A 16123-nucleotide genomic window follows, 5' to 3' on the forward strand; every position below is an offset into this window, starting at 1 on the left:
CAAGTGGTGGGAAGTGTCACAGACTGGGATGCTGCTTCCCACTGCTCACATCGGCCGCAAATGGCGATTTGCAGCTAACCAGAGCTGCAATCCTCTGATACCTCAGGAGATGCAGGTAAACATGTAAGTGGGGACCCACCAGGGACTATCTCTGCAGACCAGATCCAGCCTGAGGGCCAGAATTTGCCCACTCTGCTTGCTGTAGAAGGTATATCAGAAACATTGGCAGTTGGCTTTTGACCCATCTGCCTGGTACTGTAGCTGTTTGCTGGAGGAGTTGCGCTATGAACATTGATGCATGAAGTAGCTCCTCTGCACAGGATGTGAGAAATTTATCAGAAAAATGCTTGCCAGTGGTAGAAAAGAAAGCAAACTTGGCCTTTCAATATTAGGATTTTTGGGAAAGTTTCTTTAGAACACTATCTATCACTTGGCGGTAGCAATCGCTTTTGTTTTCCGGGTTGTCTTGCTTTTGGTGTTTGCTTCGTAGATAGGATAAATTGAGAGATTCTGAAGGTTAATTACCATATGAGAGATTCATAGAATGTCTGATTAATATAAGGAGGTCCCTTTAGATCAATTTGTTCAGTATACTTAGGGGCTGTGTCTAGACTGGCAAGTTTTTCCGCAAAAGCAGTTGCTTTTGCGGAAAAACTTGCCAGCTGTCTACACTGGACACTTGAATTTCCGCAAGAACACTGACAATCTTATGTAAGATTGTCATTGTTCTTGCAGAAATGTTATGCTGCTCCCGTTCGGGCAAAAGCCCTCTTGTGCAAATGCTTTTGCGCAAGAGGGCCAGTGTAGACAACACGGTATTGTTTTGTGCAAAAAAGCCCCGATGGCAAAAATGGCGATCGGGGCTTTCTTGCGCAAAACCGCGTCTAGATTGGCACTGACACTTTTCCGCAAAAAGTGCTTTTGCGGAAAAGTGTCCATGCCAATCTAGACACTCTTTTCCACAAATGCTTTTAACGAAAAAACTTTTGCAGAAAATCATGCAAGTCTAGACGTAGCCATGGAGTAGACACCCTTAAAGTAAATGAGAAGGGATTGGAATCTCATCCATCAATATCTTTTACTAGAATATGCCCTGCAGCCATACCTCGTATAGATACGATCTCCTGTAACTTTCCCATATTGCTAACTGACTAGGTCTAACCCTGATTAGCTTAGAAGCATCCAAGGTAGACTTGTCCTAGAGGCTGATGACACTGTGGGTGCGTCTAGACTAGCCAGCTGTCTACACTGGCCGCTTGAATTTGCGCAAGAGCACTGACTTTAATGTACAAAATCAGTGCTTCTTGTGCAAATACTTTCACGCTCCCGCTCGGGGAAAAAGAATACTTGCTCAAGAGGGCCAGTGTAGACAGGGGAGAATTGTTTTGCGCAAAAAAGCCCCGATAGCTAAAATAGCGATCGGGGCTTTCTTGCGCAAAATCATAGAATCATAGAATAATAGGACTGGAAGGGACCTCAAGAGGTCATCGAGTCCAGCTCCCCGCCCTCAAGGCAGGACCAAGCTCCGTCTACACCATCCCTGACAGATGTCTATCTAACCTGTTCTTAAATATCTCCAGAGAGGGAGATTCCACCACCTCCCTTGGCAATTTATTCCAATATTTGACCACCCTGACAGTTAGGAATTTTTTCCTAATGTCCAATCTAAACCTCCCCTGCTGCACTTTAAGCCCATTACTCCTTGTCCTGTCCTCAGAAACCAAGAGGAACAAATTTTCTCCTTCCTCCTTGTGACACCCTTTTAGATATTTGAAAACCGCTATCATGTCCCCCCTTAATCTTCTTTTTTCCAAACTAAACAAGCCCAGTTCATGAAGCCTGGCTTCATAGGTCATGTTCTCTAAACCTTTAATCATTCTTGTCACTCTTCTCTGTACCCTTTCCAATTTCTCCACATCTTTCTTGAAATGTGGCGCCCAGAACTGGACACAGTACTCCAGCTGAGGCCTAACTAGTGCAGAGTAGAGCGGCAGAATGACTTCACGAGTTTTGCTTACAACACACCTGTTGATACAACCTAGAATCATATTTGCTTTTTTTGCAACAGCATCACACTGCTGGTTTCTTTTATTTTTCTAAAATGAATATTTTGAGGACCCGTATCCTGCAAAGAGCTCTGTGCAAGCATACTCCTGTTGACTTCATTGGGTCTGCCTGTGTGGACCAGCTTGCAGAGACCTAAAATGTGAAGTGTTTTCTTATTAACTTACATTGAAGGGTATCTTCTCTGAGCACAATGTTTTTTAATTAAAGTGTAAGGTAAAGTATGAAGAGCTGAACTGTAAGTGCCTTGTGTTATGGATTCAATTCAGTTGGCCTATAACATAGTGTCTGCAATATCATCAGGAAGTACCCCGTGCAGTGTATGTATTCTTTGGCAAGGTGGTCAGATGCCAAGATAGGGATTTGCATTTCATCTATTGCCTCACCACAGTTAAGGAACTCCATCACACCAAAGCCATCCACTATGTCCTGCACTTTTCCCAGAGTCAGTACCCATCAAAGCAGAAGGTCATTGATTGTCTTAGAATCCTAGGCTGGAAGAGACCTCAAGAGGTCATCAAGTCCAGCCCCCTGCCCAAGGCAGGACCAATCCCAACTAAATTAACCCAGACAGGGGTTTGTCAAGCTGAGACTTAAAAACCTCTAGGGATGGAGATTCCATCACCTCCCTGGGTAACCTATTCCATTTCGTCACTACCCTCCTAGTGAAATAGTTTTTCCTAATATCCAACCTCGACCTTTCCCACTGTAACTTGAGACCATTGCTCCTTGTTCTGCTATGTGTCACTACTGTGAACAGCCCTTCTCCATCCTCTTTGGAACCTCCCTTCAGGAAGTTGAAGGCTGCTATCAAATGCCCCCTCACTCTTCTTTTCTGCAGGCTACACAAACCCAAATCCCTCAGTCTCTCCTGTCCCCTAATCATTTTGGTTGCCCTCCTCTGGACCCTCTCCAGTGGTGGTGGAAAGTAATTTGCAAACTTTCATGGAAGTTTTCATGTTAAAACTTTTGTAGCCACTGATGATTGTCCCATAACCACATAACTATGCAGTCCCACAAGTCTGTGGTTGTTTCCTGGCACCAGAACCAGCATTCCACCGTGTCTATAGAATCAAATGCTGCCATCATCTCCAGTCGCTATCTCAAGTGCTTTGCAGAAAAGTATGTTCATGGCTTCCCGAGATTCTTCTTCGTTCCAGTATAAGGCATAAGATGGTTAATATGCAGGATAAGGCATAAGATGGTTAATATGATTGCCATAGTACTACTTTGCTGCTGAAGGAGTTCCATACTAGGTTCCATGCTTACCTCGCTATGTTGTCTACATGGATAACCAGAAAAAAAAGGTGCAAAAAGATTGTTGTTGCTTTCAAGAAAGGGGTGAGGGAGGAGATGCGTGCATTAGGGGATACTGATGAAATGTACCCAGAACCACCTGCTGCATTGGTTTGGTCCCATTGGACACTGGGAGCATAATCTAGGATGCAAAGGGGCAGCAGGAACTGTGGCATAGATACCCACAGTTCATTGCTGTCAAAGTTGACAGTAGCCACCCCACTAGGGCACACTATGTTGAACTTTTGCAGATAATGTGGACATGCACCTTCAACTTTACAAAATTGGGTGCTAGAAAATCAACCTTCATAAATTGGAGATCTCTTAGTGTAGACAAGGCCTATACCTGGTTGACTCCTGGACTGTAAAAATCTTTGTTTCAATTAAATGTTGACAAAGAGGAATTCAGAAAAGAGAAACAAAAAATAATAGTGTTATTGAGAATGGTGTAACTAATTTATGAAGGAGGTTCAAAAGAAAGTAAGTGTAGTTTGGGTGTATAATGAAAGAGGACAAGAAGTTAGAAAGCTGTAAAAAACAAAACAAAAAAAGTGTATAAAATAGCCCTAAGAAGTGACTAGAAGTCTTGGGAAGAGATTAAGCAAAGATAATATTAAGATGAAAATCTTGGAAGATTACCTTATGGTGAGCCCTGTGAACTATGAAATAATCTCCCAAAAAACTGATGGAAAAACCATTTTTCAAGCCATTTCAATCTACAGGCAGTCCCCGACTTACGCGGATCCGACTTATGTCGGATCCGCACTTACGAACAGGGCTTTCTCGCCCCGGAGGTCGGGGCAAGAAAGCCCCGTTCGTAAGCTGCTCCGGTGCACCTGGTCTGCTGGAGACCGTCTCCAGCAGACCAGGGGCACTGGGCGGGTTCCCGCGCTTCTGAGGCTTTGCCAGAGCAAAGCCTCAGAGGCGCGGGGAACCGCCGCTGCTGCTGCTTCAGTCCGGGTGCCTGTGGTCTGCTGGGGACCGTCCCCAGCAGACCACAGGCACCGGGACTGAAGCCACAGCCGCGGCGGGGTCCCTCGCCTCTGAGGCTTTGCCAGAGCAAAGCCTCAGAGGCGCGGCACCCCGCTGCCGCTGCGGCTCTGCTCCCCATGTCCCTGGTCTGCTGGGGGGGGGGGGGGCGCAGCTAGTGTGCTCCCCCCCCTCCCCCCAGCAGACCAGGCTTTTGTTTTGGACTCTGGGGCAGAGCAGCTGGGGCGCTGCCGATTGGTCCTGCAGCGCCCGCTCTGGGCACTACTGGACCAACCCGGCAGCACCCCAGCTGCTCTGCCCCAGGTCCTGATTCAGCCGCTACTGGTCAGTTTCAGCAGCGGCTGAATCAGGACGCCTGGGGCAGAGCAGATGGGGTGCTGCTGGGTTGGTCCAGTAGCACCGAGGAGCGGCGCTACTGGAGCAACCCAGCAGCACCCCAGCTGCTCTGCCCCAGGCGTCCCCAAGTCAGCTTCTGCTGAAACTGACCAGCGCTGACTACAGGAAGCCCCAGGCAGAGTTGCTCTGCCCCGGGCTTCCTGGAATCAGCCGCTGATCAGTTTCAGCAGCAGCTGACTTGGGGACGCCTGGGGTTCTTAAGTTGATTCTGTATGTAAGTCAGAACTGGCGGTCAGTTTCAGCAGTGTCTGAATCTGGACGCCAGTTCCGACTTACATACAGATTCAACTTAAGAACAAACCTACAGTCCCTATCTTGTACGTAACCCGGGGACTGCCTGTAAACTCAAAGAACTGGGAGTATACTTCCTTGGAAAAGGGATGGCTAGAGCTAAACTTTCTTTCATATTTTATTATGGCAATTCCTGCTAATTTTGCTATATTTAATGTAGTATTTTCATTATAAACTTTATTTGTGCACCTGGAAAAAGAAATATAGGCATTTGAATAATATTGAATACTCAAAAACAGGGAAGTTGGGGGCAGGAAATTATCACTTCATATGCATGTTAAGTTAGAAACATTGCTGGGACTTGTCTTTCTAGGACTGTCCAGGAATATAAATTGAAAACTAAAAATTATATTAACATTTTTTTTCTTTTGTCATGAGGAGAGAATCCTCACGTGATAAATTTATTATATAACTTAGTTAACTTTGAATTAAATTTCCTTGTGCTGCCATTAACCTAAGTAATCTTTTCCCAAATATGCATTTTGTTGGAAAATGTCTCTTATTTGGTATACCTTTTAGGTATAGAAACTTGCTTACATGTGCCCTTAACTTTGTATCTGCTGATTGTATAATGTGACCTTAGATTTGTTAATTTATTAATCCCATTCAGGCTGGCAACATGCAGTCTTTTTTAACTCTAGAACCTCTCCCCAGTAATGTTTGTCTTGTTATTGGCATGCTGTCTTTTCACTGCAAATAGTGTAAGTCTTCTAATTTCTTTGTTGCCTTAATTAGTTAAATGCACAAGTCTAGTCTGTTTTGATTGATTATGCAGTCGTTTCTGCACTTTTAAGACAAAATGGAGAGTAAATGTCTGAGAAGAACATAGTCTCTTAATTTTATTACATTTGCTCTGTATCCCTGCATGAGTAATCAATTTAGACATGGAGTTGTATCGATTAAATCTATTTCTTTGTAGCAAATAAAGATATTTAAATTGGTTTCAAGTGATTTACAGATTACTACATGGAGCACTTTTCCCCCTGCCTTGAAGCAATAGATTTATCCTTTAAGAGGATAAATACTCTCCAGGGTTAGGAAGAGCTTTCTATTTTTTTTTTTAACTTTTGTTTCCTTATAGCAAGGCTACAAATAGATAGTTATAGAAAGTCATTTTTAAGGGCCAATCTATGTGAACTGTACTTGAATGAAGTTCAGTGCTGAGTATGGGGATTTATTTTTTAAAACCTCTAGATCAATTGACTTATAAAGCTTTTCTCTTGAAAATTAGGCGTTTCATAAAATAATTCAATACACCCATGTACTTGTAATGCAGTAGAATGCTGGCAGAAATAAAATTGACACTATCCACCTTGAAAAATGGCTTTTAATACAAGCAATACATGGTTTATTACAGCCTATACAGCTAAAAAATTTTTGCTTTACTGTGTGTCTTGCAAGTGATAAACTGAATACTACTTCAGCAAGGTTCTCTGTAAAAGTCAATTCAAAGTTTCTGCTCCTGAAAGTAACTTACAGTCTATGAAGTTGAACTACAACATTCAAACTTGGGTTCATGAATTTTGGCTCCTAATCCGAAGTCCGAAGCCTATAGAAATTGCCTGACTTTCAAAGGTGCTGAGTGCCTAAGAATCACATTGATGTTAATCAATAGCTGTAAGAACATAGCACCTCAGAAAATCACACTGAATAGATGTAGCTATATGGATTTAGAAGCTTACCATTAAAAATCCAGAACTGAAAATCCTGACCATTCTGTCATACAATACCCTTATCATAACTTCACCATCATCACAGAGAGGCTTCTGCATGCAGGAGAAACTTCTCTAATGCATTATCCTTATTGCTAAAAATAGGTCTGCCTTTTATCTTGGGATTTTTAACATGTGTGTTAGCTATCTCAAGGTAAAAACAAAGTGAAGACACAGTACTATAATTTTACCATGAGGTAAACTTGATGAATATAACTCCAGATGTGGGTATTATTCTGACTCCACCTAGTTTAATGTACGGAAAAACCGAAGTTCCTTGGCTTCACTGTGACTCTTACATTGGGATAGCTCATGCATTTTGGTTACCTCAAGGTAAAGTGCATGCTTTTTCTATCCTGTGAGGACAAGGACTAAGCCTGCAATAAAATGAGCAGTGATTATAGTCTGGAGTGAGAAAGTGAGCTTATTGGCATTCTGAGGTGGGCTCAGAGTACAATGCATTTAAATGCAGTTCTGCGCAGGAGAGGTGGAGAAAGCAGAAAATTTGAGCCCAATCCTGGGCCCAGAAATGCATCCAGTGGTTCCCATGCACATCGCTCTCACAGCCAGCTCCTACCTACATACCTCCTGATAAGTTAATTACCTTTGTTTTTGCCGGCCTGCTTGCTCCCCTGAGCTTATTTCCTCTATTGAATCCTGGCTGACAAAGCTCCATGTAGTCATCAATTACATGATTAACCAATAAGACTGGTTTTATTGGTTAATCCTATCAATGATACACACTCCTTCCCTCCTTTCCCCTCCCCACCATCAGAGGCAGCGGGGCAGTGGAGAATAGCAGGAGCCAATAAGGCAAGGAGCTGACTTCTAAGACAGCTCTCCATATATGCTGGCTCCTGCAAAGCTTCCTGCTTATTAGAGGCAGCGAGTGGTTGGGGGGGGGGTGAGGGGGGGGGGCAGGCTCCCCTTGAGCATCAGCTTCTGCCTGACTAGTGTGATACCCATAGTAGGTCCTGATGAAACCTGGTCTTTCCCTTCAGAGGGAGGAGGGATGAGTGCTGCTCTGCCTGGCCTGGGATAAAGAGCCTTCTCCCATTGGGTTTGCCTTTTTTCAACTTCTTGGTGCTTTTGGTCCTTGGAAATGTGTCAGTATAGGTAGTCTAACCCCACTCCCCGTTTTGCAGCAGCTTCTGAGCCTCCCTACCCCAGTCCTGCCTGTAAAGCTCTGTTCCTTCATCCCTTGCAAGCCTGATTTCACCACCTCCCACTTAAAGACATACTGTGGTCATTTTGCCATGGGTTCTCAAGCTTCTTTGCACCATGATTCCTTCCTTTCAAACAAAATTAGAATACAATTCCAGGAAGGTGGACTGAAGCCTGAGCTGGCACAAACCCTACCTCAAGTAAGAGGGCCAAAACCCAAGCCCCACTGTGGTGGGCATGCGGGCAAAGCTGAAGGTTTTTGACTTTGGCCCCAGCCCTAAATCCCAGCAAATCTTAACACCAGCCTTGGTAAAATTGGATCATTACAACCAATTTTGAAGTCCTGATCCACTGTTCTAAGATTTCAGGATGTGGAGATGTCTGTCTCCTGGTGGTGCCAAAACAGAACAACCAAAGATGAATTTTAAATGTTTTTATAAAACTTGGGATTGAATAAAGTTGGGCTTTGAATCATAATCTTATCAGTTAGCGAGGGATATTTATCTGCAGCAACAGATGCATAAAAATCAGCTTCTGAAAAATAGTAGCTTCTTTGTTTAACTGATTTCCCAACAAATTAATGGTGTATTTTGTTAAGACTGAGATTTTTTTTCCTCCCAACATTTAAGGCCGTTCAGATGTTGAGACTCGACTACCCTACTTGGGTGTTGAGAAATATATCAATTCATACATCAGGGGTTTCTAAAATTATATTGTTTGCAATAACAGAAGTTAATAATTGTAAAATACAAATTTTAATACCCATAGAATTGTAATTTTTCCATTAAATCCCCCTCTGTTAAACTTATTTTTTGATAGGTACAAGAAAATTCACCAGGACATAGAGCTGGACTGGAGCCATTCTTTGATTTTATTGTTTCCATTAATGGTTCAAGATTGGTAAGTTCATTGCATATTGTACAAGTCCAGTTGCATGTAAGCTATAGATTTCTGTGCTGACAATCTATTTTTACTAAACTTTGTGTTCATATTTTACTTGAATTGTTTTATTTAAATTGATAAATCTAAATACTTCAAAAATTAGTCTCAGTAGCATGACTTTCAGCAAACTTAAACTGGAGAACAGCATTTGTCATGATCAAAACAAAGGTGGATTGATTTAAATCACCACGTAGAAAGCCTCCATCTAAATCATCCATTTATATTTGTTTTCCAAAAAAAAAGGTGCTTTCTTGTTGTTTGACATAAACATTGTTGATTTATAACTAAATATAGCCTTTGCACTAGTTTTGGTACATCCCAGGAGAGTAGACAACGATCAACATATATTTATTTAAACAACAATACAGCTTATTTTCCCAATCCTGTAACATATTTTTTTTTGTTTGTTTTTGGAAAAGATTGATTTTTATCCACACTGATCAAAGCTGCTGGACTCTGGTATCTTGACATGCAAATGTTATAGTACTGGAATGAAGAAGAATGCGGTGATCCAATCTATCTTTTTCCACCGCCTTACCCCCCAAGAATAGGGTCTCTTGCCACTCTAATAGAGCCTGAGTCATCTACAGAGAGGAAAGGAGGTGAAACATACAGTACAGTCCCTTTGGCACTGGATTTTGGCAGGCTAGAAGAGGAAGGCCTGGCCATATCTCAACTAAATGCCTCAAACATGGAGTTTCTGCTGCCAGAGCAGAGTTTAATTAGGAGGAAAATAGGAATACTTGGTCTGCCTGAACTCACTTTTCCAGATCTGTAATATGATCCTGGCACCTCTCATGGGACATGCTGTGCAAGTGGAACTTTCCACAGAAGAGCTCTTGTGTATTCTGCAGTCATTAAAGTGAATCCTATGCACTTTTATGATGCTGGTGGCCTGGTGCCATAACTAAAGAAGAACTCTGTAGGTGTGTCTCTCTGACTTTGTGATAGCAGGTGACTGAAGATCAGAACTTCTAAAAGGAGAGAGGTAGCCCTACTACAGCTGCCCTATCTTTCGTTGTTTATAATGTAAGATAGTGTAACTGTAGCTACACAAGCTTTTTAGCAGAGAAGATTTCCAAATCTATGGGGGAAATAACAAGGAGCTTCTATGTTCAAAGTGCAGTTCTGGTTGCATTTTACATAGGTCCAGTGGAAGCAAAGAAAATAGGCAACTGAAGTCAAAGTAAACTGGAAATATTCTAAAATTCTTCTGAACCACAAGGCTTGATTTTGGAATGGACATTATATGGTAGCATTGTGTTGTAAATAGTTACTTTGCACATTTGGATTATTGTTTACATCAAGAAGGGCTAGATTTTGGCTATGGAATTGACATTTGCAGTACCCTGTTAATTGTGGAAGAGTGTTTTTCCACAAAACTTTAAGAACAATTTATGTTAAGCCATGTCATTTTGGACTCCAGTGCTTTCGTTTTTCAACTAAGTGCTAAAATTTGGAGCTAGATTTGGGCTCAGTAGTATCCTATATGTCTTTTGAATAAACAAATTAATGTAAAATTAGTGCAGTTGTTTCAGATCTTATAGCAGTGATACTTAATCACAGTGCTTCTGGAGCCTAATTAGCGATCATCATTATCCAAAAGAGCCACAGTAGTGTGAATGTATTGTTTCATTTTGAGATATATCGTAACAGAATGATAGGAAATGTTTTTTATTTACATATGTTTGGGTCAGTCAGTCATTTGTTGTGAGAAAAATATATATTACTATCCTATAGGAACATTATCTAGAAAATGCCTATTTTAAAAGCTTGTATACTTTCACAAGTCTAGAAAAAGTTATCAGTCTATGCTTCTGGAACAAACCGTAAATTTGTCTATCATGTTGAATGTCCCTATTACTCTTTTTGTTTTGCTTGTTCAGTACATTAACCATACAGTTAAAGACTTTCATATAAGAAATGGTTGGAAGCATAATAATTGCTTGACATGTTAATTTTATGTACAGATTGAACCTCTGTGGTCCGGGACACTCTGGTCCAGCAGCACCCATGGTCCAGCAGGACCACAGGTGTTGCAGGACCAGAGAGCCCAAGCTGTAGAAGTTGCCTGCGGCTGGCAGCCTGCAGGGCCAGTGGCCTGGGGGCAAGGGAGCCCAGCGAGCAAGCTGGCATCTGGGGGAAGGGGGACAGGTAGCCCTGCCTTTCAGGGTTTGGAGCCCCACCAGCTGGGGGGCAGGGAGTCCTGCCAGCCAGAGATGCGGAGCTCAGCTGTGGCCAGACTGAGGCCAGCAGGAGAGAACAGAGGGTGCAGAAGCCTGTAGGGAAACCTGGCTGTAGGGGCAGGGAGTCCCACCAACCAGACAGGGGTCAGTGGCCATAAAGGAGTGAGCCCCACCAATGGGCTGGAGGCAGCAGAGACCAGCAGGCATGCTAGGGATAGCCCAGTGGCTGGGGCTGCAGCCAGGAAGGGAGCACCTGGAAAGCTCATTGGCCTGACCTCTGCTGGTCCTGCAAATTACCTAGTTCAGGACCACTTGTGTTCTGAGAGTGCCAGACCAGGAAGGTCCAACCTGTGTTGCATAAGACAAATCATAGCTTACTAATGCCAGATTTTTATCACATTAAAGCACAAAGAATTAATTTCCTTAACGTTGAATTGGTTATGTTTGTGTGATTTGTGTGTTTAAAAATCAAGGCAAAACTTTAGGTATATTTATTACTGTGAGTATAGAAGTTAAGAACATTACTTGATAGAAAACTCAGAAGAATTGAACATTTTAAATAAAAAAGCCACTGTACAGAAATCTAATAAATACTTCCTAATCTCTGTGTTCTCTGTGTGGCACTTTGAAATGCAAATTTGGTGCTATAAATTTGAACAGTTCTTTTGTTACAAATCATGTTGTTTTACAGAATTTATGTGTACTTCCAGAATAAAGACAATGACACACTGAAGGATCTGTTGAAAGCAAGTGTTGAAAAGCCTGTAAAAATGCTAGTGTACAGTAGCAAAACGCTGGAACTGAGAGAAACATCAGTAACTCCCAGTAATATGTGGGGTGGACAGGGTCTGTTGGGAGTAAGTATTCGTTTCTGCAGCTTTGATGGAGCCAATGAAAATGTATGGCATGTGTTGGTACGTATAATCTTTTAAACATTTCTCTACTGCAAAAAGTCATTGCTTCCAACTTAATTAATCATGTTGCCCTTCTTAATTTTTAGCTGAAAATAATTTAAAAACATGTAGCAGTGGGGTGGGAAGGCTCATTATTGAGTGCAAAGTAAAGTATCTCCAAAATTATCAAAAAGTAGACTAGAAACAAGAAATGGTAGCCTCACTATTTTTAGTCATAGGGATTCTTCTACATACCTTATTAGTCACGTAGTTACTAGTAAGCAAACTCTCAGTTAGAAACATAGGACTGGAAGGGACTTTGAGATGTCATCCCATAAATCTTGCTGTCCTTAGGCAGGACCAGGTAACTTAGACCATTCCTGGCAGACGGGCCTGTTCTTAAAAACCTTCAATGACAGACACTCCCATGTCATGGTAACTTATTCCAATATTTAACTATTCTTACAGTTAGAAAGATTTTCTAATAATCACCTAAATCTCCCTTACTGCAGGTTGAGCCAGTTACTTCTTGCTTGTCCGTCCTTCAGTGATTCTGAAGAACAATTAATAACCATCTTCTTTATAACAGCCCTAAATATATTTGAAGATGGTTATGTCTCTTCTCCCCCTCCCCCATATCACCCTTTCTCAAGACTAAAAATGCTCAGCATTTTTAACCTTTCTTCATAGCTCAGGTTTTCTAATCTTTTTATCATTTTGTAGCTCTCATTCAATTTGTTCATATCCTTTTAAAGTACTCCCTCTGGGTCCTCATGAATACTGTGTAGATCAGGACAGTTATTTTCCTGTATCTTCTATGCAGCATTCCTGTTAATTCATCCTAGAGAATTAGCTTTCTTCAAAACTGCATCACATTGTTCGCTCGTATTACATTTGTGATCTGCTATATCATTATTTTATTTAAAAAGGAAAAGAAATATGAATGTTAAACAATTACTTTGGTTGTGTCTTCTGATGTCTTTTTGTGGAACGCTTTACACACAGATTGTGTCTTTGAGCAAAAACAACTTTTAGAGTGTTTTTTTTTTTCTTGGAAAGTTAAGATCAACATATTATGTCCCCAAATTGTTGGGAGTCCAGTGTAGCATATTTTTAAATGACTAAAACTGTTTATAAATGGGCAAAATAATTGACTTAAGGGCAGTTGATTCATGTCTGGATATGGATAACCTAAAATGATTTATAAATGGGCAAAGTAAGCAATCTTAACCCAACTCCAGGTGAATGCCCAGCTGGGGAAGGCAGCTGAAGCCCCTCTCTCTCCATCCAAAACCAAACCCCTTCCTCCATGACCATACCCCCTTCATCACCTTCTTTTCCTTCCTGTCCCCCAGCCAAGCCCTGCCCAATCCCCCCCCCCCCCAGCTGTGGGCCAGGGCTGCTGTGCCCCAGCCCCTCCCTGGCCACCAGGGAGCCGGGCAGCTGGGTAGTGTAGGCAATTTTGGGAAGGTAGTGCCTTCACTTACCTGTGCCCATGTCCAGGAAGTAAAAAGTTTTTAAATCTCTTGCTTAAAGCTGTTTTAAGCTGCTGTGTTAATACAGGGCAACTAACATATGAATATTAAATCAAAATTTAAAATGATGTTTAGTTTTGTCCTAAACTGTTGGGCTAGCAGGAGAAATTGTTAATGCCTTAAGTTACAATAGCATTTCAATATTTCGATCAAATCTGTGCATGAGTTTTAAATCTAACCCTTTGGGCAGTGCTTTAACTTCCTTGTTGATGTCTTCAGGATATCCTTGACCCCCCCCCCCCCCCCCCCAAGGCTGTACATTTTACCTTTGTGGTGGGGGGGGGGGGGAAGAGGAGAGGAGAGAGAGAGACTGACTGACTGACTGACTCATACTCTTCTCCTGTAATAGTTTTACTGGAGGCCAGGGTGCACTTTTTTTAGGATTGTGTTGGACTAAATTCACTGCTGTCCTTTTTGTATTGATTCATTGGCTTCATGAGCTGGTTTTGTTGACACCTTCAGCTCCTGAACACTCAGTCTTTTAAATGAATATGTAGCATGCTTCTAATTGCTTGGTTCTTCTATGGTAAGAATATTTCAGATAACCTTTGATGTTTGGGTTTTTTTAAAACTATTTCCAAGATACTACTTCAGTGTCATAGTGTTGAACAGGAATTGAAATTTTTTTTAAATTCAAAATCTCTTATTCGTAAAGATTTTTTTAAACGAATTTTCTGTGGTCAGCTGCGTTTGGCCCAAAAAAGATTCCCCACTCCTGGTCTACCGAAAGATATTACCTCTTCCGCCTTGCTTTCAAACTAGAAAAGTTACTAAATTCCTGTCCTTTTTCCCTGTCTTTGAAGAGGTGATTCTTGTTTGGTGTAGAGTTGCTGAAATACTGCATCAATATAAATTTCTACTCTAAAATGGTTTCTTAGCTCTGTAATTGAGTATGTATTGACCTTGCATTTCTGGTCTGTAACCATTTATTCATGTAACAACTGCATTAGGAATTTGAAACTAGATGATTGCCTTAGAGACACTATTTGTTGAATACACATCTGAAAGAGGCTCGTGTACTCTAACCAGCTAAAGAATTAAGAATTTTTTATTCTTTGAGTGAAAATGTTTTATAAGTAACATTTTCTGTAAAATATTTCCCAGCCACATCCTTCAATTCATAAAGTATAAGCAAATTGCACAGTGTCAGGCTGTAGTTCAAGGGTCGTAAACATGGTATCTCCCTTGGCTTGTATCTGGTAACGTCTCAAGTATCCTAGTATAGCATAGTTGTAGCTACATCCTAAAATTCGATAAAAGTGCAACCAAGTTTGTAATGACCTAACATTGTAAGAATACATTATAATACAGTACTTAATACTAATTTTTGCATAAATATTGAGGTCTCTCCATTAAATCCTCCAGCTTGAAGATTGGAGTCAAAGCATTTTGTGTGGCATGGGAAAATACTGACAAACTAGAGATGCATGTGATATTTTATCAAATCTTTTATTTGTATGTTGCAGGAATTTTGAATTTCTTATTGTTTGTTAAAATTGAGACTAAGTGTAGCATAAGTATTTGGAACATTTTTACATTTAATTCCTTTAAACTCAAAGTTTGGGGAAGGCTTATTACTTGTTCTGTTTTTGGCTAATATTTGGAGAGTATTTAACTTTTTGTAATATTTTTATCTTGGAACTAGGAAGTTGAATCAAATTCTCCTGCTGCACTAGCAGGTCTTAGACCACACAGTGACTATGTCATCGGAGCAGATACTGTCATGAATGAGGTATTATAATTTTGAGTTTCATTTACAAAGCAAAGTACCAGGGCAAGATTACATTACATTAACCTCAGCTTTCTCAGAATCCTATGCTAATAGAAGTTCTTTGTCTCTTAGTGGAAGGAGCTGTGGCACAGCAAGTCTATATTTCTGAGTACACAAATATAATTTTAGTGTTTAAAATGCCTTCATTATAATAACGGGATTGGTTTTATCTCTCTATATATAAAAAAATTTCCTGTGGGACGACAAAATGATGTCATCACGTTATCTGTATCCACATGCCACTGCTTCTGCCTCCATCCATAGCCGCTTTCTGTGGCCAGTCTGTGCACCATACCCTTCAGACATGGGCAGTTCTGGCTCCCACTTCATGCCCCAGGAGGCTGCACCACCAGAGAGGAGCAGCTGGAGCCAGGTCCCCTCTGCCATCTGAGCCCAACACTCCACTTCCCCCTCCCAGGTTGTGGCCAGGTCCTCTCCCCACCACCCTCATCCGAGCCCTGCCGGGTCCTCTCTGCAATCTGAGCCTCCAATGTGTGCCTACTTATTCATTGGTATTTGTATCACTGGCATGCCCCACGGGGCTGTTTGCTGGCAGCACGATGCAGTCCCAATCTGTTCAGTCTGTCTTCACACACAACCTTTCTGGCTCTGTATTCATTTTCACTGCCTGGCTTGCAAATCTCTCCATGTCTGCTACATCTTTGGAGGTAGGGTGACCAAAAGTGAACACAGCCAGCAGTGCAGGTGAGGCCAAACTCTCAACTTATAGAATGGCATAAAAATGAAAGTTCTTCATTAATTATAGCAATCTAATGCAATCTAATGCATTAACTCAAGCAATCTAATGCAAAACAAATTAGCTAGATTTCAAAAAGTAGCAGTATGCGGTGCCTGAGCTATGGTGCAGGGAGCCATGCGAAAG

The 16123-nt window shown here is 41.6% G+C and overlaps 1 protein-coding gene across 4 annotated transcripts in view; it reads left to right on the plus strand.

The window, feature by feature from the left end:
• GORASP2 (golgi reassembly stacking protein 2) overlaps positions 1-16123 on the plus strand; it is a 31133-nt gene that overhangs the window by 3426 nt on the left and 11584 nt on the right. For 3 of the 4 annotated variants that reach the window (XM_075933609.2, XM_075933608.2, XM_075933607.2), the window contains exons 2-4: positions 8733-8813; positions 11752-11955; positions 15115-15201. In XM_075933609.2, coding sequence (XP_075789724.1) covers positions 8733-8813; positions 11752-11955; positions 15115-15201 — 372 coding nt within the window. Of the gene's footprint in view, positions 1-8732; positions 8814-11732; positions 11956-15114; positions 15202-16123 lie in introns of those variants that run through there. The other variant, XM_075933610.2, reaches the window with a different exon arrangement.

Source organism: Pelodiscus sinensis, chromosome 7 (assembly GCF_052426305.1).
Source record: "Pelodiscus sinensis isolate ZL-2025 chromosome 7, ASM5242630v1, whole genome shotgun sequence".
NCBI lineage: Eukaryota > Metazoa > Chordata > Testudines > Trionychidae > Pelodiscus > Pelodiscus sinensis.